At 25.4% G+C, this 23,424-nt stretch overlaps 1 protein-coding gene across 2 annotated transcripts in view; it reads left to right on the forward strand.

Moving 5' to 3' along the window:
• Positions 1 to 22,988, forward strand: part of LOC129980541 (YTH domain-containing protein 1-like) — a 35,541-nt gene extending 12,553 nt beyond the window's left edge. Inside the window, exons 6-20 of one of the 2 annotated variants that reach the window (XM_056090887.1) lie at positions 706 to 1,023; positions 2,065 to 2,142; positions 3,964 to 4,008; positions 5,630 to 5,724; positions 5,888 to 5,941; positions 6,105 to 6,159; positions 6,245 to 6,362; positions 6,860 to 6,944; positions 7,877 to 8,073; positions 14,496 to 14,563; positions 16,064 to 16,094; positions 16,237 to 16,285; positions 18,240 to 18,308; positions 21,962 to 22,075; positions 22,671 to 22,988. In XM_056090887.1, coding sequence (XP_055946862.1) covers positions 706 to 1,023; positions 2,065 to 2,142; positions 3,964 to 4,008; positions 5,630 to 5,724; positions 5,888 to 5,941; positions 6,105 to 6,159; positions 6,245 to 6,362; positions 6,860 to 6,944; positions 7,877 to 8,073; positions 14,496 to 14,563; positions 16,064 to 16,094; positions 16,237 to 16,285; positions 18,240 to 18,308; positions 21,962 to 22,075; positions 22,671 to 22,757 — 1,463 coding nt within the window. In that variant the 3' untranslated portion in view covers positions 22,758 to 22,988. Of the gene's footprint in view, positions 1 to 705; positions 1,024 to 2,064; positions 2,143 to 3,963; positions 4,009 to 5,629; positions 5,725 to 5,887; positions 5,942 to 6,104; positions 6,160 to 6,244; positions 6,363 to 6,859; positions 6,945 to 7,876; positions 8,074 to 14,495; positions 14,564 to 16,063; positions 16,095 to 16,236; positions 16,286 to 18,236; positions 18,309 to 21,961; positions 22,076 to 22,670 lie in introns of both variants that reach the window. The other variant, XM_056090886.1, reaches the window with a different exon arrangement.
• Positions 22,989 to 23,424: the final 436 nt, after the last annotated feature.

Consider the following 23,424-nt stretch of genomic DNA (forward strand, 5'->3'; position numbering starts at 1 on the left):
TGAAAACATTGGTATATTAACTTTTAAATATTTTTTTTTTAATTATCAAGTCACTTAAGCTAATTAAAATAATCATCTTAGTATATTGTCCAAATTTAGATATTTTTTCTTTGAGTGTCATGCCAAGTTTAAAAAAAAAAAATCCTGAAAATAGTGAAATAACGTATTAAATTCCATTCCCCCTCTCCCCATTCCTTTTTTTCCCAGGTTTTTTTATATTTTTTTTGCTGCCAGAATTTTTAATATAACTATTGTGTGAATTAAAGCACACAATCTTAAATAGACACTTCTTTGAACAAAGTTTGAATCCAATAAGATTCTTAAAGACTAATTAATTGTAGACAAAGCTTCATTATTTAAGCATTTGTGGACAATTTATTATTTTAAATTTTCAGTTAAAATGTAAATTATATTATTTTTACATCCACAGAAATATGATATTGATATAATTGAATGCAATAAGTTAGCATAATTTAATATTGGTATGCCTTTGGTTAATGCATTGAAGTGAAGGGAATGGGGTTCTAATTGAGTTTTAGACTTGCAGTTTCTTTTAAATATTTCTTTTATGACTTCATCTTTTATTTTTTATCTGAATTATAATTATGTTAAGAATAAATTGCTAAAATACTGTTTCTTACCATCAAAGCCATGAAAATAGAGGAGAATAAAGAAAAATACTCTATATTGTTTGTTTTCTTTCAGCATTGGCTGCTGCTCAAGCAAATTCCCATCGGGAGAAGCATACATCTAGCTCTGGAAGAAGAGACAAACCAGAAAACTCAGATAATAAAAACAATGACATATCAGATGATGAGCATTCAGATGAAAAAGATATAAAAAATGTTTTACCACCGGATGATAGTAAAAATGCTCATTATAGTACTATAAGTGATGCTTCAAGCTCCATTGCTGATGATGTAACTTGTTCATGTGGACGTAGTAGTGTTATGTCATCATCACCTAGCATGTCACGCTCACCATCACCTAGTGGATCTGGATCTAATTCTGACTCTGAATCAGGTATCTTAATTTTTCTCCAAATATCCAAACTTTAAATTTTTATTCTTTTAATGAAGGCTATTCTAATGCTCTAGAGAAATTTCTTAATTTTGCTAGAATGCTTATTTATTATAAAAAATTTTAAAGCAAAATTTTTAATTGTTTGTGAAAATCTTCCATAACCTTAAGTATTTTTCTATGCTAATGAATTGAAAAAGGAGCTTATTGCAAATTTTTCTAAATGTTATTCAAAATAATAATAGATTTTTAAATGGTACATTTGTTTATATTTTGAAATTATATGTTTCTATTCATCATAAGTTGATGATTTATAGCATTCATGATGTAAGGCTCTGTGTCAAACAACCTGTTTAATAAATGTCTTTTAGCTAACATTTTAAAAGTGTTTTTCAATAAAACCGTATTTATTTATATTAGTTTGTAATGCTTCTTTGTAGTTAAAAATTGCCATCTTTAATTGCATTCTCAATAAATTTTAAGCATACTTAAAAATAAAGATGATATTTCTCTTAATTTTATCTTGAATTTGCATATGGATTTTTATGTGCGAGAACCATTTTGATATATTCTTAAATCATGTAAAAATTGATTAATGCATAATTAACTTACAGTATTGGCTTGTAAGTTTTCTATTTTGAATGTGCTGATGATCAAGTAATAAGTTTATTTTACTATTTGAATGATCATTTTAAATTGGAATGTTTATTTAGGTGCTTTTCCATTAGAGAATGTAAAATGTGCTTCTTTTCTCTTAGTAAAAGTTTTCAAAATGTGCAGCGTAAATAGTAGTCTATTATTGTGAAATCTGTTATTTGTAGAGTAAGATTTTTGTACATAATATGCTTGTGTATATTCTAAAAACTGATATGCTTGCAGAAAAGGCATATTTTGCATTAGCATTTATGCTGAGCTGTAACTACTATTAGTAATTGTTATAAAAATTTATTTTATAACATTAAAATTTCTAAGTATATAGTTAAATGCATTTTTTTAATTGTTGGAGTGGTTTGATCAAATTTAATGTGTGATCTTTGATTTCAGAAGATGAAAGGAATGAACGAAGGCAACGGAAAAGGCCTCACTCACCAGTTGTATATGAAAGAAAAGAAAGTAAAGAGCGTAAGTTTTTTTTTTTTTTTTTTAATTCATCTCAATGTAATTCAAATAATATAAAATGCATAATATTCCTGCATTCTTACTTATTTTACAAAGTGAGGTTACAAGATATTTAAAAATACAGCTTCAAAGAAGAGGGCAAGTTGATTTAGGGGAGGGATATATTATAACACACATGTTCCATAGTGGTTTTTAAAATTTTGAATTTAAATGTTTGCTAAATATGATTTTTATATCACAGTCACTGCCCAGCCAAAATAGTGAGAAGTTGTAAACATTTGTTCCACTTTAGGCAGTAATTGGAGGAAAACATGTTTCATGAGTTTTGATCTATACAAGTTTTGATCTATAAAATCTTTTAAAAAAGGATTTTGCATATTCATTTTGTTTATATATTTAGTTTTAAAAAGCTTTTTATTTTATTTATTTATTTTTACTGATCTCAATATTTTCTTGTAAATCAACAAAAATGTCTCAAAACTGTAATGGGGAAAGTTATATCATATTACAGCGTACAAGTTTTATCGCTATTTTTGTTTCATTCACTTAGTTAAGACTTTTTGCATTAATTTATTAACAAGCAACTTTAAAAATCAGATTTCTTCCAAAGAATTCACCTTTGAAAATGCTTAAGCTTGCTAAGGAATATTAATAAAGACATTCCAGCTGATAAAGAAGCTATGGGGGAAAACTGATATCATAATTAATAAGATATGAAAGGATAACAAAAAGGGAGAGATTTAAAAAAATCTAAAAGTGAAAGAAAAAGAAAAAAGGACAAAGAAGAGGATTTTGAACTTTCATACAGATTCTGAAAAAAAGAATGGTTTTGCTAGTGAAGATGTGTACCGCTATACAGATGCTATATTGTAGTATTTTACATAAACATTTAGTTAAAAATCTATGCTAGGGTTATTTGGGATAGGCTGCTTAATGTTGAATAATAGTCAGATGGCTAGGTAGCTCCGGAACTGGCACTCTTCTCCCTTTCTTCGCTACACCAAGACATTCAGCCTTGTGAGATTTCCCATACACCAAATCTGCTTATGCAGCAGTTTTTTCATTGAAATTGAATTTCAATCCTGGAAACATCTTCATGGCCAAAAATTCTTATGAAGGAGAGTGGATTTAATATTTAATTTCCCAAATGTAGATACTAAGTCTGTGGGGTAAGAACCTGTATAAAATTTGTATGCATTAACTGTAGTCCTGATGCAAACTGACTTATTTGATTGGTTAAATAATTTTATCTTTTACTGTAAACCACTTATCTTTATTACCGTTGTACCAAGTAATAATTTCCAAATGCCTTATGTATTTAAATGAAATTTAAGTATATAAGGCATAAAAATTACTAAAAAAAATGACAAAAAATATTTTTAAATATTTTTGTTAGCAACTTGCCATGTATGCCAGGTAAGTTATAACAGCGAACAAGCTTTGAAAAATATTTCTGATTGGTCAACAAAATTGTTGAATGTGTTTTTGGTACATTTTTTGAATGAATAATTAAACTGCATAAAAAAATAACTTATTCAAAGAGCCACAAATATATTTAAAACTCTAAACATTTTAAAAACATCTTTTTTTTTTGTAGTAGTAGTAGTAAATCTAGCAGCAGATTAACTAAAAGTTTTGTGGTAATTTTTTATCTCAATTTGTAAATTGCCTATTGATTTATAATATCTCATATTGAATCTTTGTTATTTAAAGAATCAATTTAATATTTAATAATTGATAATTTTTATGTAAAAATATTGAAGGAAAAGTTGAAATATTGAATGAAGCTTTATTGCAATTTGATATCTCTGCTTTCTTTGGTAGGTTCTGAGAAAAAACCCAGGATGCCTTCTACTGTTAGCAAAAGAGGTGCGGACATTATAATTGTTTTGTTTAATTTCTATTTCATAAATATTCATTAAAATTTTTCACTGTAATTTGAATTACATACTTTAAATTTTTAAAAATTTATATTTAAGCTAAAAGTTTTTTCAAATCAAACTTGCAATTATTTTGTTGAATTGGATGATTGTGTATGAACCTGGTACTTTGTACTAATTCCATTTTTACCATAGGATATGGAAAAGAAATCCACTGACTTTGAAACTTTGAAAACTTTCAGTGTTATGAAAGTTGATGCTCTTGAAAGTTTAAAAAGTGTAAATAGCATTGCTTTGATATTTCAACAGAGTAGTTTAAAATATAAATTTAAAATATTTTAATGACACACTGTTTTTAGTTTGTTCATTTAAACATTAATAAAGACTTCTTACATATATCTATCTTTTTACATTTTTACCCACCATCATCACTAGTCAAAATTAATTCTTCAATTAATTTTACTTCAGTTAAATTCTGAATGTGTTTGTGATGTCAACACCTTTTATGTGAAATTAGCATCTAGTTATTTCTGTGTAGTGCTTAACAATAAAGGCGATTTTGTTGTGCTCTCAAAACTTATTTTGCGCTGCGAATTGTGCCTTATTAGCTGAAGATGACCATAAAAAGTTTTCTTAGTGCTCTTTCCTTAATTTTAGAATTAAGAAACTAATTATGCATTTGAAAATTAATAATGGTAATGTTTTACTTAAATTTGTATTTCTTAATCTAAGATATGTAAATTTATTATCTTTGAATGTTCCATGAAATATCTTTTGAAACCCTCCATTTTTTTCTCCCCTTTCTTTCTTTAATAAGAGTTGGAAATCTAGTGTAATTTGTTTTTAAAATGTATTTTATTTTGAAAGTAATTGGCAACTCAAACTATTGAATTATTATTAATAAAATAAACTGAGCATTGACAAAAATTAAAGTTGGGATATGAATAGAATTTTCAGAATATAACAGTTTAAAAATATGCCTAAAAAAATAAAGATTTTTAAATATAAGACTAAACACTTTTTAAAAAAAACTATTTTATAAAAACGTGTCAATCTTTAAATTTTGTAAAATACCTTTGCTATTAGTGCTTTAGAAAGTGCACAATTAAAATTAATAACCAAAGCTATAGTTAACAAGAAATTAGAGAAAGGGTAACAATCTTTAAAGGTAATATCTCTTTAATTAATAGTATTTAATACATAAGATGGGAAAAGAATCAGTTACCAACTATTTCAGATGCTATTGAGATTATTATTTAACTATACCTAATACAGCAAAATCAGGTATAGACCCAAACTTATTGTAGAATATCCATCTATCTTAAATATTTAACAAGAACATAAATTCTTTTGACATTTTCTATGCATGACTGAATAATATTATATCCTATCTCTGAAATATACATGCAATCAAGTAGCATTGTATTTTTTTTTTTTTTTTTTTTTTTTGTAAAAGTGAAGTATAAAACATTTTCCTGTTATGTTTGAAATAATACTGTTTGGTATATTTATTTTATTCTATCATATGTTTTTTTTTTACATACTAAAAATTTTTTTATAATGAATGTCTCCCTTTATATTGGTAATGATTTAGATATTTCTTTAATTAGATTATGCCCACCTTTTGAAATACTTTTTCCGTGATGCTCGATTCTTTTTAGTGAAAAGCAATAATCATGAGAATGTTGCTTTGTCTAAAGCAAAGGTAATTATAATAATTTTTTTATTCATTCCAGCTTTTCTTTAAAAATAGTTAGCTACATAACTGGGATTTTTTAAATAATTCATATTTCTTTCTTTAAAACTTTGGTTTTATTTTTTCCTACTTAATTATTATTTTTTTCCTATTTTGCAATTTTTATTTTCAGGGTGTTTGGTCAACGCCTCCTCAAAATGAAAGCAAGTTAAATCAAGCTTTTAGAGTAAGTGTTAATTGCTGAATTCAGTCTTTGTTTCTCTTAATATATTGCTGTATTAGCAAATCTTTGAAATTGTTATCTCAGGAATTATCTATGATATATCAATATAATACCATACAAGTAATAACAATTGAAATTATAACAATTTTTTTTATATATATTCTAGACTTGCAGAAATGTCATTCTTATATTTTCTGTTAAAGAAAGTGGTAAATTTCAAGGTAATTATGATTTCATTTTAAGAAGTTTCTTTATTCCTGTTCTGTGTAATTTTGATATTTAATTTTTATATCTAATTCATATCAGGATTTGCACGTATGGCTAGTGAATCAAGGCATGATGTCCCTCCTATTCAGTGGGTATTGCCTCCTGGTCTAAGTGCTAGGGCTTTAGGTGGTGTTTTTCGTTTAGATTATATTTGCAGGTAAGAAATTAACTACTTTAAATATATTCATCTTTTAAATAAGCTATGTGATTTTGTTTTCTTTTTGCTAGCTGTGTTTTTACAAGGTATGCGATTTCTTTTTTGTGTATAGTGTTTCTACAAGGATAAAGGTATTATTGTTATTGATTTTCTAATTTAAATAGAGGAAGATAAGTGGTAATATAAATTACATGTTTTAAATGTTACTACAGAAAAACCATGCACATTGGAATGCAGAAAATACTTCTGACTAAACGGGTTTTTTTTTTTTTTAATGAAATTAAATTTTAGCAATTAGTTGAACATAGTCTATTGTTATTGCAGCAGTTTTTGTATTAATTCAAATTAAAATATTGTGTTTCAAATTCATTTCTTTTCAGTTGCACTTTATTTAGCTGTAAAAACAATAACAAAAAAATATTTTAACAATACATGTCATAGTGAATGTAAACTTTTTAAAGAAATTTCTTTATGATCTCTTTATATGTTTCTTTTAGACGTGAACTTTCTTTTACTAAAACTCAGCACCTGTATAATCCATGGAATGAAGGAAAGCAAGTCAAAATTGGCAGAGATGGGCAGGTAATATCTTGTTTTTTAATGTTTTGCTTTGGAGGTGTAAAGCAAAATAATATACTTGTTTTATTGAGTTATCTAATTCTAAAAATAATGTTTTTGAACTATTACTGACAATAGATCAAAAGAATAGTTATAATTTTCCATTTAATTAATTACATTTCAGAACAGGAAAAAAGTGAATACATTTATCATTCAAAATATCTAATTTAAAAATTTTAAATTGTTTCCTTCTTTTTACTTCATTTTTCTTTTATCAAAGTGGTTTATTTTTTTCCTTTTTTTTTTTTTCTGTTTTTTTAGTTTAAAAATGACTTTTTTGAAGGTAGTCTGTATTTTGTATGAGATTCAAACAAAAATTCATATACATCCTTCATTTTGGGATATTGTTTAGAATTATTGATTGCAGTCAAATTTTTGAGCATGTTATTATCTTAATAATGTTTTAAGTGCTTTTTTCCTAAATTGTTGGAACTATTTATAATTCTGTGACTTTCTTGTGGTGATGAGTGCTGTGAAGACTACAAATTTTCTGAGTAAAAGAATGAAATGAGACTCAAGTTGACAAGGTTGGGAATTATTGTGATATATTAGTACCTCCTGTTAAACAATCTTGAATATGATTCTAATGTATTAAAGAATAGTTTAATATATATATATGAGCAAAATTTAATTTTAAGTGCCAATAATTTTATGTATGTGAAATAAAATTGTTACTAAATGAAAAAAATTGATTTGTTTCCAGAAACATTTGTTCTAACTTTCGGTGTTATAATCATATTAGCATTCTGTGTAAACTTCAATTATCACTAATTATAGTGTTTATAGGCATAATTAATAAGTTTTGAATAAAACCTCACCATGTTAAGATTTTAAACTTCTTTTAGTTTTGTAAGGTGTTTCACAAATCCTTTATTGATATCTGTATATTTTTCTAGGAAATTGAACCAAAAGTTGGTGAAGAATTGTGCCGTTTGTTTCCTGTGGATGAAAATATTGATCTAATATCTATCTTGCGAAACATGAAGAGAAGCAAACCAAAAAGTTCAAGATCTTCAAGAGAAGATCATGATCGCCATAATAGACGTCGATCTTCTCATCCTTCTTCCAGAAGAAGTCCTCCAGATACCATGAGGTTAGCTCTATCTACATTGCCAACCTGGCAAAAACTGTCAAATATTGGATTATTGCCTAAGAAATGCGATTTGTTCTGGCATGGCATAGCTGCTGGGGGCTGATTTGTTCTGAAAAGTTTATGAATTTGAAAGATATATAAAGAAAGTTAAAGTGCAACAAGATTCTAAGCCCATCCATGTGCCATAAAAAGATTATCCATGTGTGTTAGGGATTCTGCACATAAAGTCCAGATTTTTTTCAATACCTTACTACTTCTGGTCTTATTCACACCATTTAAATTAAAAATATTTTTTGCATGCTGCACATCAAAATTATTCTTTTAATTGTTTAGATACTAAATGTGTGTTGCAGAAATGGTAATTATGTAAAGATAGAACTTAATGCTTTTATAGCATTAAGAACTTTTTACTGGGTGGACTATATTCATGGGAAATTAAAATTGGGCTCTTTGGGACTGTTTGAAAGTTTTGTGTAATTCTAATCTGTGGACTAATGAACTTAAAAATGGGTGTGTTATCTTTTTTCCCTTTCATCAAGCTACATGCCATTCAAAAAAATCAATTTGGACATTGGTAAGTTTGAATGTGCTGTGCAATGAACTTTCTCGAAGAAAATTTTGCTATCCTTTAAACAAAGAACTTTTCATCTGTTCCGATCCTCTTTCTAAGCCGTGCGATCCTTATATGTTAAAGGATCTGCTGTACCGATGAACATTATTTAAATAGATGGTATGCTTTACTGTGTTTACTTTCATCTACTTCTCCATCTAACCTGTGGACTTTTGATGAAATATGTCTAATGTGCGGTATTTCCGCACTGGTATGTTGTCACTTTTCTCTTTTTGTGTGAAAAATCTTTATTATGTTATTGCTTAGCCAGCACTTTTGAATGAATGTAACTATGTATGAACATACTTCTTTTTGTCATATTCTATCTTTTTTTGTTCCAAGTTTGAACGCTCAAAAGATGGCAACTATTCTATTTTAGTTTGTATACATATGCTTATAATAATTTTACCTTTTAACAAACTCAAGTGCAGCTTTAAAGTAATTTTGCATAAGAATACTACTTGGATGATATTTATATTATGTTTTTTAAAAGCTTTTTTTAAATGCACATTATTTGTGCTAAATGTATTTATTATCATTTCTCCCCTTAAAAAAAATTCAAAATTGTTAGCATTTTCAAAGAATAATATAGCTACTAAGAGGACCAAACTGAAAAAATATGTATGTTTTAATATCTTTTTCGAATTCAGGGAAATATGAAATGTAACGATTCATCAAAATCTCAAGTTCGAGTTTTTTGGTGATTACAATAATTTCTCTATACTTTGTGCATAGGAAAGTAGGGAGAGGGGGGGGGACTTTTTTTTTTTTTTTTTTTAGATGAAATATTTTTTTCATTGAAATAAATTTTGGAAAAGTTTTTTTTTCCTTTCAAATAGAATTATTGTAAATTTTTTTTAGTATTTGAGACATTTCTTTTATTAAAAAACTGGTTATTGACTTTTGAATACTTATGAACAAATTTCTCTGCAATTTTCTTTTAAGATGTATTCTTTTAATAATATGAAATTTTTTTTATACAAATGGGAGTAGTTATTTCTAAATATTAAAAATAAAGATACTTTATTTTAAAATTTAGAAGTGTTTAAAAAATGTGTTTCTAATGAAGATAGAAAAATAAGTGTATTAGAATGTAAACAGATATGCTCACACTCTATTGTTCAAACCACTGAATTCAGAAATAACTAAATTTTGATTGTGCATATTTTATATACTGATAATGTTTACTTTAAGCTAATTTTAATTTTGTGAATATTAATTGATATTAATAATAGGGTTTTTTTTTTTTTTTTTTTTTTTTTTGCCAGTAATATCTTGGCAAAGCATCACATGAAAATAATTTTTCTACCATCGAAAAATGTAGAAAATTGTCATTCTAATTATATTACTTTAATTCAATGCACTTCTCCCATCCAATTTTAACAAATTTTTAAAATTATTATATGAATGTCTTTGAATAATTGGTCTTATAATTTGTTGTTTAACTACCACATTAGAAATTTTTGAGTGATATTTTTTAAAAAGTTATTCAGTATTTTTTTAAAAGACTAGATTTAAGTTGTACTTTTACAAACTATTGTCTGAAGTGTTATAATGGATTAAATGCATAATGTCTATTTCTATGCATCTTAAGTTTGCTTTTGTTACGTTTGCAGCTATAAAACTATTTATAGCTGCTGTCTCGCTAGTGTTTTATGATATTTTTCCCCCTTCAAAACATAAGAAAATATTTCCCAATAGAATAGCTATTGCCACAATCAATTGGTGCCAGTCTTGGTTTTGAAATTAAAATTTGCAGATTTAATTCCACGAAATATATGTCTTGAGTATGAGTAGATATATGCATTCTGAATTTGATGATTTGAAATGTCCTACTAATATGGCATGCAAATACAGATAAGTGAAAGATGACTCTGGTGTTTATTTCTTTATCTGGCCACAGTTCAGAATTATAAAGTGCATTTTAAAATAAATTTCAGGTGAAATTAAAACAGAAAGTTAATCTTATTACACTAAATTTAATCTCTACATCTCGAGAAGAAAAGAAAAGAAAAAAAAGGAAAAATAAGGTCTTGATTACTCTGTGTCACTTTGTGATTTCAATAATTTTAGATTTTTCTCCTTCATTTGTGATTCTTTCACAGCTTAGTTTGAAAAATATTTGTAATTCTGTGGTTAGTCTTTTAAGAGCTGGGATGTGAAATATGGTTTTTCTCTCTTTTTTATAATTTTATTTCTTAATAAACATAATATCAGCTGTTAATTTTATTGAGTGATACTTTTCTGTTTTCTTAAAAAAAAATTTTAGTATAAAATTTTCATACATGAAAAAGAATGCCTAACGTAGCCATACAAACTCTATTTAAGAATAAAGTGAAATATTAGATCTTTTTAGAATTTGTTCAGTGATACACCAAATTACTGGATTATTAATGATTTATTTTATGAATTATTATAGTACAAACTATAGCTCCAGAATGTGAACTAGCATAAAGAATTTGGTTTTGACTTATGTTTAAATATATTATAAAAGCAGTTTTAAAATTCGTGGTTTTCTTAGTAATTATTGTTAAAGAAAATAGCTATGTTTTTTTTGTTTTTTGTTTTTGCTTTTAATAATCTTATTGCATGTCCTTTATAAATTTTAATCCATTATGAATTTAAATATGAATTATTATGTAATTTTTTAAATATAAAATTCTAAAAATTGATAAATTTGTTGACATCCAAAAAATGTTTCCATATCTGAATTATATTGAAAACTTCTGAACTATAGTGCATGATATGTTTTATTTAGAGTATTGCTTGTGTGGAACTTGCATTTCTTAATAATAAACAAAATATATCTTTTTTGTATTTCATCTTAACAGTTATTGGTTGATTTTGCATGTTTAATTACTATTTATAGATTAATAAAAAATTTTAATTCAATGTAAATTTCATTATTGAACCTGATGGTAGTGTAGAGTCTCAGTTAAAATATTAAACATTTGTGGCTGCTGAAAGTTTTTTAATGACCTTAATTTGATAGTCCCAAATATTGCCAACATTTCTGAAAAATCATATTAATCAGGTAATTAGGCAATCTTGACTCATTTTTTCAGAGCTTGAATTGAAAGGCATAGGTTCAAGGTATTAAGATTTTCTGTCAGTTTCTTGCTAATACAAAATAAAAATCTCATAAACAAATTTTAGAAGTCAAATCATTATTTACTGATTATCAATAGATTAAGTTATCAACTGCAAAAATTAATTGGCTAATAAAATCTTGATTCTACCCTCATGCTCTGCTCTTCAGCAATATGATTCAAAAACAGATAGAGGAATGTATATTTTACTAAGGAATTGCTTATGGGCTGGTTGCCAAAGGCTTTTTTTTTTCTCATAGTAAAACAATAATATAAGCCAGATTGCGCTTAAAATTCAACCAGGAGAATGACCTTCCCTCATATGTTAGAGCTTTCTTCCTCTGTATTTCTTTTGTACTCTTAAACCATGTTGACCTATAAAAGTTAATTCAGTTCCTCGCTATCCTGACTCTTGGAGTTGTTCAATAGTTGCCACTAAGGAATATAATAAAATTTTGAATTGCCTGTAATTTAAATTTCAAAAGATTTGATTACAGATGTTCTGGTATATATCGGATTTTTTTATACTGATTTAAGTTAAAATTTAATAAAAAGAGTATATAATTTTTGACGTTACTTAAATTTTTTTGTTTATTGTACTTTTAATAATAATATACCGTTTATAAAAAAAAAAAAAGATTTAAATAATACCTTAAAATAATTGAAACCAAGTATAAATTATCTTATGTTTTATGCTTGTGTTCCTTTTTTTTTTCCCCCTCCCTTTTTGTTTATTATTATTATTATTTTCCTCTCTTGCTGACATTCTTTACAAAGATTTTTTCAGAAAAACACACCCAAAAATGCTTTTCAAAAAATTTAGATTTCTAATTTTAATTAGAATGTTGTAGACTTTTATTTATTTTGCTTGCTTTCATAAAAATTTATACATAAGTATATATTATAAATTTTGTCTGAGTTCCTTCTTTCCCTTTCATTCATTTCATTCCCTTCATTTCATCATTCAAGATTTTTTTTTTTTTTGTAGAATTAATATATTTTGTACTGTGTATGATAGTGGAAGAAGGGATAGTTTGAAATTCATTTTTCAAGTCAGTATACTGTTCTAAATTGATGATGCATAAGTAGATATAAAGTAGATTTAAAGAAAGATTTTTTATATAAAAGTTTAAGGTAAAGTGTAATTTAATATTATTAAGTAAGTCTATAAGTAATTACAAATTTTGATTGAATGTGGGCCTATTTTTTTGTAATTTTAATTATTTTAAAAGGAATTATTTTTATAAGCATTTGCAAATTTTTCATAAGCTGTTGTACAGATTTTGATTTCCCCCCCCCCTTCTAAATCTTTTTAAATTGATTTCTGTTCCATTCATAAAAAAGTGTTGGCTATTAATTTACTTTGTAGTCTTTTGGATATTAGACCACACTAATTATTAAACTATTTTGTGATATATTAATTGAAAGTGAAATGTAATATTAAAGTTTATATTACTAACCTTCAGTTCTGTGAATCCAAAATTTTGCTTAGAATTTAATAATTGTAAAATTTAAAAAAAAAAAAAAATGCCAGGATATTGCATTTCTTCATTTCCCACTAGATTAAAATCTATTTTGAATTAATTTTTTATTAGGCAAATATATATTAGGAGAATCAGATATTTATATAAAAGAGAAGGGTAATTTTGTGTCTAATGTTCTTTTGTGGCTTTAATTTTCAAGATATATAATTTCTCCCTCCCCAAAAAAACAAAATGCAAATTTATAAGTGCATAAAGAAAAGTTTTCAAAAAAATGTTGAAGAATGGCTAATATAACAAACACCAATGCATTTTATATATCAAAGGTTTGCTTTAAAAATATTGTGGAAAATCATATTTTAATGCAAATGAATCATCTCCATAGTCCCATTGTAAATGTAGATAATTGTTTTTCTCATGCATCACCAAAGAACCTATCTAATATTTGTTCCATTTAAAATTTTCTTTATCATATTTAAAGGAAACTTGGATTTTCTTTGAAGCTAAAAGATTTAATGCTAAATAAAATGTCAGAATGAAGCCATGTGAAATTGTGCCTTTTGCTAAGCTGGCTGCTTTGTATTTTCAAATGCAGCAAAATTTTTTAATTAGATTTTTTTTTTTTTTTTTTTTTGGATTCTTACATTGCTGATTGTTGGAATAGCTAATTATGGATAGCGTCAAGTTATGGATTTTCATTTTTAACCATTTTGTCCTTGCAATAATGCATACTTCAACTTCAAATATTTTCTCTTAAGTATCCAGCACTCTGAATTGAGTCAATGTCTTTGAAAATGATTTTAGTTCTGGTTAAATCTTAATTGGTAAACACATTGGTACTGTCTCATTGATAAATATTATGCAGTCTTTTAGTGTTGCTGAACAATTTCAATTGCTGTAAAATTCAAAATGATCATGGTAATTTTTTTCTTTTATATGAATGTTAAGAATGTTTTAAAAATATATTTTGCGAAATTGGAAATGAAATTAGTTGGTAAATAGTTATTGAAAATACAGTAATCTTTTTTTTTTTTTTTTTTTGTATTTTTCAAATTTCAAAGAAGAAATGCTAGAAGAAAAATTAATAATGTATATTTGAATGAAAAACAAGTATAAACTGCAAAGAATTCTTAATGCATTTTTCATTGAAAATTTCAAATTTGTTAGTGTGGTCTTTATCTAATTATCTTGAGTTGTTAATGTTTTTCTTCATGCCTAAATAATTTTTCTTTTAATACATAGAAGACGTCGCAGGAGACCAGAAAGCTTCGAAGTTCCAAGACCTAAGAGAAGTCGTCAGGAATATGAAGGTTTTTAAGAAAAAGCTCTATTTTCTTTCATCCTATTTTTTATTTTAAATATTTTATAGTGAAAATTTGAATAATTTTAGTCTGAAAAAAATGTAAATAATAAAATTTATGAAATCAGTCAAGTGCAGATTAAATTGGTTTAAATATACCCATTAATTATTCACTTTACTAATTAATTGAAATCTTCTATACATTAGAATAATCAGAGTATTTGATTTGCTAATGGATTTTGGGCAATATTTATCAATTTATAACATTCATGTTGAATGAATTTTGTTTATAAGTTTAAACACTTAATAATAGGATGCATCTTCAAATCAACTACATGACTAATTGAAGATAAGTGCCTTGTTATTAACAGCCTTTCCCCAAATTTATTTATTTGAAGTACTTTTTCATAGCTAATTATTCAGAAAGTTCATTATGATTATTCTTATATTCACTTACTCTTCATTTTTTAAACCTCCCCAAAAATTTATATTTATATCAAGTGTGAGCAGAATAAAGAAATAAGAATTTCTCATTCTTTTGTAGAATTTTGCCTTAACTCCAGGGATTATTTAGAATACAAATTCTTTCTTTTATACTAAGTTGGAAATGGATTTATATAAAGGATAATGGATTTTTAAAATTTATATTCTACTAATTTTTACATTTCAGATATTAACAAAATTATCCAGTGTTTTTAATAATTCACCATGGTTTTCCAGAAAAAAAATATTCTGACCTTGGAGATTGTTGTAATTTTTTAAAGAATTTTTTTTCACCCATATTCTACAAAATATATTTCTGTGCAGAAGGGGGGAAAGTAGTCTTTTCTTAGGAATAGAAGGTGATTCTAAATTAAAATAATAAATAAATAAATAGAAAATTTCTTTTTGTAAGAATATTTATTGAGTTATTCACTAAAATAATTTCTGTAGTTATAAATATATTTGAGTCTTATAAAAAATATCTATGGTTAATGTATCAGCATCCAAAATTATATAAAATCTTTATAAGTAATGTAAGAAAAAATATGTAATAAAATTTATTTTTCTTTAAAAAAATTAGTAATAATAATAATTGATAGAAAATAATTGAGAAAGCATTTTAAGAGTTTTAAAAAAATTTAACTCATAAAATCTTTTTTTATTAGTTAAAAAAGTTTTTAACTAAAGAAAATAAGAATTACATTTGGTATGCTTGTATTACCTCAAAATAAATCATTAAAAAGCATAAACAAAAAAAATCAAAATCTTTTAAATGGATAGATGTATGTTATCTGGAACTTGTGTAGGAACCTGGAAATATATATTGCTTTGTTATGTAATCGAAAAAGAAAGTAAGGTCAGTGGCATACAATTGTGTTAACTGCAAATGTGAACCCTCCCCCATAAATGTGATATTTATGTGAAATTAAACAGATTTAAAGGCCATACATTAACCACCCATGACAATACTCTTATATGAATTCTGTTTCTTATTTTAATTTAAATTTTATATTTTTCTTATTTTTAGGATTCTATAAGTCAATGCAGGGTAGAGACAGGTAATTTATTTCTTATATTAAAACATGATTTTTAACAGACTAAAAATTTATTTTAATTTTATTTCTTTTGATAATTCTTTTGGTATTATTAATATTAATCTTATTAATTATGTTTCAAAACATTTTTTGTTTGCTTATCTAGATCTCCTGACCGATTTAATATGCGAAATCGCTCTAATGTTGTGAATGGGGTAAGTTCTTTTTGCTAGTACTAAAAAAAAATTGTCCAAAAATTATAGTTTGTTACATATTGGTAATATGTAACCTATTATTTGATAGTGACATTATATATATCTCATGGGAGTAGGAAAAACTTTATCAAATTAAATAATTTTATTTTGAATTTTTTGCTTGTATAATATCATATACAAGGTTTTAAAATTGAATTTTGTTCAGTATGTAAGCAAGCTACTTTGAAAAAGCTAAATTTGGGTCCTATTCAGAGTTATTCAACTGAACCTCATTTCTTTTATCATAAATTTCATGAGCTTCAAACAGTTTTATTACTAAATAATTAATATTCTGATATTATTAATAGATTTTTATGAACTGATTTTACAATTATAAGTTAATTGTTGATTTGTATTCTGAAACAAGCACAATTGGAAAGGAGATGAATAGAAACAATTTTCATTAAAAAAATATTAAAACTAATTTTAAAAAAAATCTATTTAATATTTCTTCACAAGTATTTAATCTTAATTAAAAGTAATAATAAATCTCATTTAATACTTTTATGCTTAACAAAAATGAAAACCAATTAGAATTTCTCTTCTTGGAGGGTTGAGTGAAAGCAGTTGTAAAAATCCTTTTATTGTTTTTAGTTCATACTTTGTGTTATTCTTCTTTATTAATATGAACAAAAGAAGAAGAAGCATTCCGTTGTAAAACAAACTTTTTTTAACTGCTGCATTTATTCTTACATGTAAAATAATTCCCTATCTTGAAAACTATCACAAATGTCTTAAGATTCGTTACCTTATGCTCATTGTTATTTTCTGCAAAGTATAAAATAAATTTCTGTATTAAAATACATGCAGATTCATTATTTTCTTTGAAAGAAAAAAAAGGAAAAAAAATATTTATAAATGATGGAATTTCAGAAATCTCTGCATATAAAACATTAAAGTATGGGGCACAGAAATTATTATTTATTGTCAAATGGCAACACTAACATGTAAACAAAATATCATATAAATTTCATGCTGCCTCATTCAGTGTTTTTGCAGCTGTACTTAATTCAATGCTTAGTTAAATAATGGAACTGCAAAATATTATAAGAAATGTTTTGGAGACACTGTGTTATCAAAACTACATTCAGTCAAAAAAAAGAAAAATGTAAAAGAATTAAAAAAAAAAAAAGTGTTCAAACAAGATATTTAATCAAGCACAAAAATAGACTTAACTGTTACCAAATGTTAGCTATAATTTGCCAATGAAAATTGTCAATATCTTCCGAAAATAAATATCTTGCAAAAATAGTTTTATATTATCTTAAGACTAAAAAAAATGCCTTTTTAATCATATATCAATTTCATTTTTGTAGATTTTCACTTTTATTTCATAACATATGCATTTTTAAATTTGCAATAAGCTGATTTGTGTTTTTCAGTTGTATCAAATAGCAAAATGAAATTTTTTTTAATGTATTCCATATGTCATGTAACAGTCTTTAAAATCAATCTGTGCAAACAAACTAGCTGCCTAAAGGCATTATTATAAACTTAAGTGTTTAATTGCGCAGCATTATGAGTTTATTTTACCAGTGGTTAGCTTTATTCAGTAATTACTCCAAACCCATTGTTTGCAGGCACAGCATTAACCATTGTTTACTCTGAATTTTATTTTCCTGTATTAAACAAACAAACAAAATTACAATAAAAAGAGACATTGCTGTTAATACCATTGCCACCTTAATAAATCCTAATTTTCTGAGATTTATTTGCTGTCAATTTAATGGAAATGCAACTTAAATGAAGTTTGCATTTCTTTTCTAATGCATAAAGCTTTGTTACTTTTTGCCTCATTTTTATTGTATTTGATTCTTATTTATGATTATTTTGTGATTATTTGTGTATTTTTATGATTAATAAATGTTGTTTTTAATTTTTGTTTAAAAAATAGTTTAAATATTTATTTCAGCAGAACTATGGGGATTATCCCAGAGATTATCACCAAAGAAATGCTATGCCTGTAATGCCTTTTGGACCACCAGTAAGTCCTTTGATATTTATGATATTTTTATTTAATAAAAAATTGTAAATTAGGGAAGAATCCATGAATTTATATTTCGGTAATGCAAGTAGATTGTAAATTTTCAATTACTGACAAATAAATGCTGTTTTAAATTCTATGTAGTATTGTTTACCAGTTTACTTTTCATCTATTTTTATCAGCATGCTAACCTCTTCTTAAGAATTCCAGTGAAACAATTTTTCATCATTATTTTCTAGAAAGTTTTATTGCATACATCATAAACTAATGTTATAAAAACATAAATTTATAATCTTAATTCTATAAGTATGGATAATTGGTTTTCATGAAAGATGGAACTGCTACTATAAAGTTATGTGAAATTGTATTAATAATATTCCATAATTAAAATCAATGAAATACTTCATATTTAATAAAATTTAATAAGTTTGCTCGTTTTAAATTGTATCAAATATTGATTATTTTCTTTAATAGAATTTTTAAAGTAAGATGATTTAAACGAAACTTGAGAATATTTTCTATTCTTGGAAATTGCCTTCAATTTTTGCTCATGAATAATCAATCACCTTATTTTTAAAAAAATATTTTTGATGGAGTGTCAAAGTAGAAAAGGATTTATAGCAAAAGCTTATTATGTTAGAATTTTTTTTTCCAATCAACATTTAAGAATACTTTTTTTTCTCATTGCTATTTACAAAGTCTGCCAAAAAGACTAAGATAACAAAATCCTCTTATTCTCTCTTATGTGTCAGAGCATTTAAATTTTTGTATTGTAACCAAAGTAGATTTAAATCTTAAAGTAAATTAAAAAAGCAAACTTATTTTAATTAAGTGACTCTTTTAGGCTTATTCGACAGATAGTTACATAAAAATATTGTTTGTTGATTTGTACAACAGTACTGCTTAATATGAACACTTTGGGGCTTAAGGACTTTGTTAAAGTAAGCAATTGATAACATATCAGAACTGGGTAAAATCAAGTTTAAAGATTTAAAAGAAAAAAAAAAACACTCACCTTGGAGCTTTCTATAATTTATATCAAAAATAATTAGAACATTGGTTGTTTGTTTATTATTGGTAATTAATCTTTAACAATTATCTTATATGCTTTTCATGTTGTATTGTTTTTTTTTTAATTGAATAACATTTGAAATCAAGTTATAAAATATCAAGTACTTGACTAATTTTGGTGTTTTTTGGAAAGTTTTCTTCAAAATAATTTTCCCTGTCAGAATCATTATTATTTATTACTTGATTATAATCAGAAAAAGCTGGCAATTTTACAATGAAGCGACTATAAAATTTTGAATCATGCCACTGCATTGTGTTATTTTAGGTAGACTTTCATAAATGTTAAGACTTTAATTTTTGTATATAACACTCAAATCAGTTCATCTATTTTGTTGTCATGCTCAATCATAGCCAACAGTGATTTATTGCTGTTAAATAGATTTTAAGCCAGAGGTTAGCTGTTTTATTTTAATTCAATTTACACCATTTTTAATTCAGATGAGTTTTTTTTTTTTAAATGTGAAATTGTACCTTGGGGGAAATTATTTGGATGTTTTTTTGTACAAGTGCAGCAAGAAATTTCATGAGCATCAATCGTTAATACTGGTTAAAAATGAATGATTAGTCAATTTTCAATTTCAAACCTGATAACATTAAACAATGTAATGATTACATTAAATGAATATTTTTGTGTATATTTGAATGTATTAATTCAATACTAAAATATTTTGATTACATTAAACGGATGATAACATTAATTCATATCCACTGTCTTTTGCAAATGAAATTATAGTAAATATAGAGTTTTTTAATGAAGAGAAGAAACCTTTCCACCTTGAAATCTGAAAAATTACTAGAAACGAAGTGTCTTATTTCCTTTCGAAATTCTAGATAGTAGCAAGATATAATATGGTTTCTTTTGTAAAAAATTTTTATTTGAAATTTTTACTTTTATATGAGAATTTCTGTTCTTAAATATTACAATTTTAATAAAATGGGTCATTTTCCTCCTGTATCTTGAGGTCAATGATTCAAATTCATTTAATTCAGTTTTGAATATATCAAAACAGGTGTTAAGGTCTCTTCAATTAGGCACTTTGACCTGTATCAAGCAATTTTGTTCAAAATAATAAGAGATTTTCAATTTTTATCATTTTTTGATATTTTAAATTTTAATATTTCAAATATAATAAATCTTTATTTTTCTTTATTTACATATATTAGATGCAATTTATATATCAGGTAGAAAAAAATTTGTAAAATTGGGTATTTTTAATGTAATAAATGATTTAAATTTCTTGGAATATAAATAAGAAATGTTAATAAACCTAAGATATTCATGATTAGTGTTATTGTCATGCGATATTATGTAATCATATTTGCAGATTTTTTTTCCGGAATTAATTGGTGAAAACATGTATTATCCCTAAATTAAGGAATTTTTTACAAAGGCTAAACATTTTTTTTTTAACTGTGAAATCTACTTTTAGAGCACTTTATTTTTTTCACCCCATTATGTTTCAAAATTTTTAATATTCCACATTGAAAAGGGTTTGATGATATTTTTTACAATTCTGATGTATATAGGATTATTGAGAAAAATTCTTGTGTTTATTGATATATTTTGTAGTTAAATCCACTAATAAATTTTATGGTGAAATATTACTCTACCCTAATATTTTAGATGATTTCTTTTAATTTGATTAGCCAATCATTGGAAATGAACAGCATTTATGGGAAATGCTTAATTTTAGGTGAAAATTAATTGGCATTCTTGATTATGAAATTATATTTCTTCTTTGTTTTGAAATAATCTAAGCTGAAAAAATTGCTGCAGTTTTAGATACAGTATATTTGCATATCTCAAGTATATTCAAACATACCAAACCATTAAACCTGCATCTGTAAATGTATTGTAGAAAAGAAAAATATCAATCATACTGGTTCAGATATTTATCTTGGAATATCTGGAATTTATCCACACTTTATATCCTCTATGTTTACCTATGGCTAAAGTTGTTGTTTTTTAAGTACTTTCTTCAGATCAGCAAAAGGTCTCAAATCATAAAATAAGATGTTCATTCTAAGTTGATTGAAAACATTCCACTTGAATTACCTGTGTATAGTACAAGAATTATTATGGAAAGGAACAATATTTATGGATTTTTTTCAAATTGTTTCAAACTAAATTATTTATTGCTGCATGGATAATTGTTTCTGCTTCTTTCAATTAACTACATTTCTCTTTTGCTTTTGAATTTTTTCCCTAATGTTACCTATTGTTTCAAGAATAATGATTGAATTTTTCAATCTTAAACAGATAGAGGATATATATAATATGACAATATGTTATTAAGAATACATTTTGTAATATTTAATAAAAATAAATAGAGGAAATGATTAGGATCTACCCTTCCACTCCTTAAGAAAACAATTATTGTAAAATTATTTTCACTTAATTTATTTTCTTTAAACAATGAACTGATCCATCCATACTTCACTAGCATTTTCTGGCACTTCAACTTCTTGAGGTAATCTTTCTTCAGTTTTATTAAATGACCCTAAGACATTTTATATATATATATATATATATATATATATAATCTTTGGCATTTTTTTTGAAAAAACCAAAATTCTTCCAGTGCAATTTTCCTCAGCCACCTTTTGCCATGGAGCCATCAGCTTATTATGACAGATCCATGCATCATCAGGACTTTCCTGCACCCCCAAGACCAAGACCTTTGGATAAAAGAGCTGTAAGATTAATTTTGTATGTGTTAATAATAATAAAAATAAATAGTGTCATAGATAATTATTTAAATTAAGTAATTAGTTATTTTGCATAAATTTATTTTCTCTTTAAAAAATTATATCGAACTTTGAGGTTTAATTTTCCAAGTGGTTGTTTAATTTCGCCTGATAGTATTTAGTATTGTAGTTATAAAATGAATAGATATTAATTAGATGTAATTGAATCTTTGTACCTGAAGAATTTTAATGCTCTGTTACATAGGAGTTTTTTAAAAAAAAAAATCTTAAAAATTGATGTTTTCATGAGTCTTTTTTTCTGACAAGATCGCAGTGTTATAGATTATATATATAAAAAAACCCTTTTCACATTTCTTCTCAAGTCATTCTAGAATGCATTATAGTATTTTGATTCAATGGTTGAAATGGTTTTCTTTTTCCTAGATTTTCGCTTTCCCAAATTTTTTTCTTTAAATTTTCATAGTTATTATTTATCATCATAATTCAATTAGTTTAAAAAAAACAATTATTTGAAAACATGAGTGATGTTTTAAAATATTATCTTTTTATTCCTTATTTATTTATTATTATTATTATTTTCAGTATGAAAGATCTGTAGATGACTTTTTACGACGAACAGCTCGTATGCCAAATCGTGTTGACAACAGACGTTATAGAGACAGGAGATGAAATAACAAGGAGACCTCCAGATTATTTGTATATATAGATTTTGTACACTTATACTAGTGTAAAAAAATTCTATATCCTGTGCATTTCAGAATGGGGTACTTATTTTATTATAATGTATAGTTAAAGAATGTCATTGAGAAACTAATCATAGATGCTGCAATGCAAATTTTTCTGTTATATCATTTGAAAGCATACAGATTTTCATGTTTCCATAATAAAATTTTATATGAAGAGCACTGTGTCAAAATTCTTTATCCATACTAGTATTGCCTCTATTTCAGTTGAACATAGATTCTTTAGATTAATAGTTATTGTAATATTTGATGCCACAAATTTGATGCTGAATATTTGATGAAACTTAAATGTGTGTAATTTTTTTCTTGCACATGTTTAACAATATATTTGGTAAATTCTAAATTTAAGTGTGCTGTAAAATCTTTGGTTATAACCAAATCTTGTGCTGTAAACTTTGGTGCTAAAATAGTATAATCACCATATTTTATCATTATTTTTACTATTGCTAGTTGAAGCATGGTTGTACTTTTTATAGTTCCTTTTTATTTATAATTTCTTCAATATTGAGGAATTTTTAGTTTTTGTAAGTAACCTTACTAGCCATCCCTTTTTTAATTTAAAAATTGCAAAACTGAACAATGTGTAGTATGAT

This window comes from Argiope bruennichi, chromosome 8, assembly GCF_947563725.1.
Source record: "Argiope bruennichi chromosome 8, qqArgBrue1.1, whole genome shotgun sequence".
In the NCBI taxonomy this organism is placed as follows: Eukaryota; Metazoa; Arthropoda; class Arachnida; order Araneae; family Araneidae; genus Argiope; species Argiope bruennichi.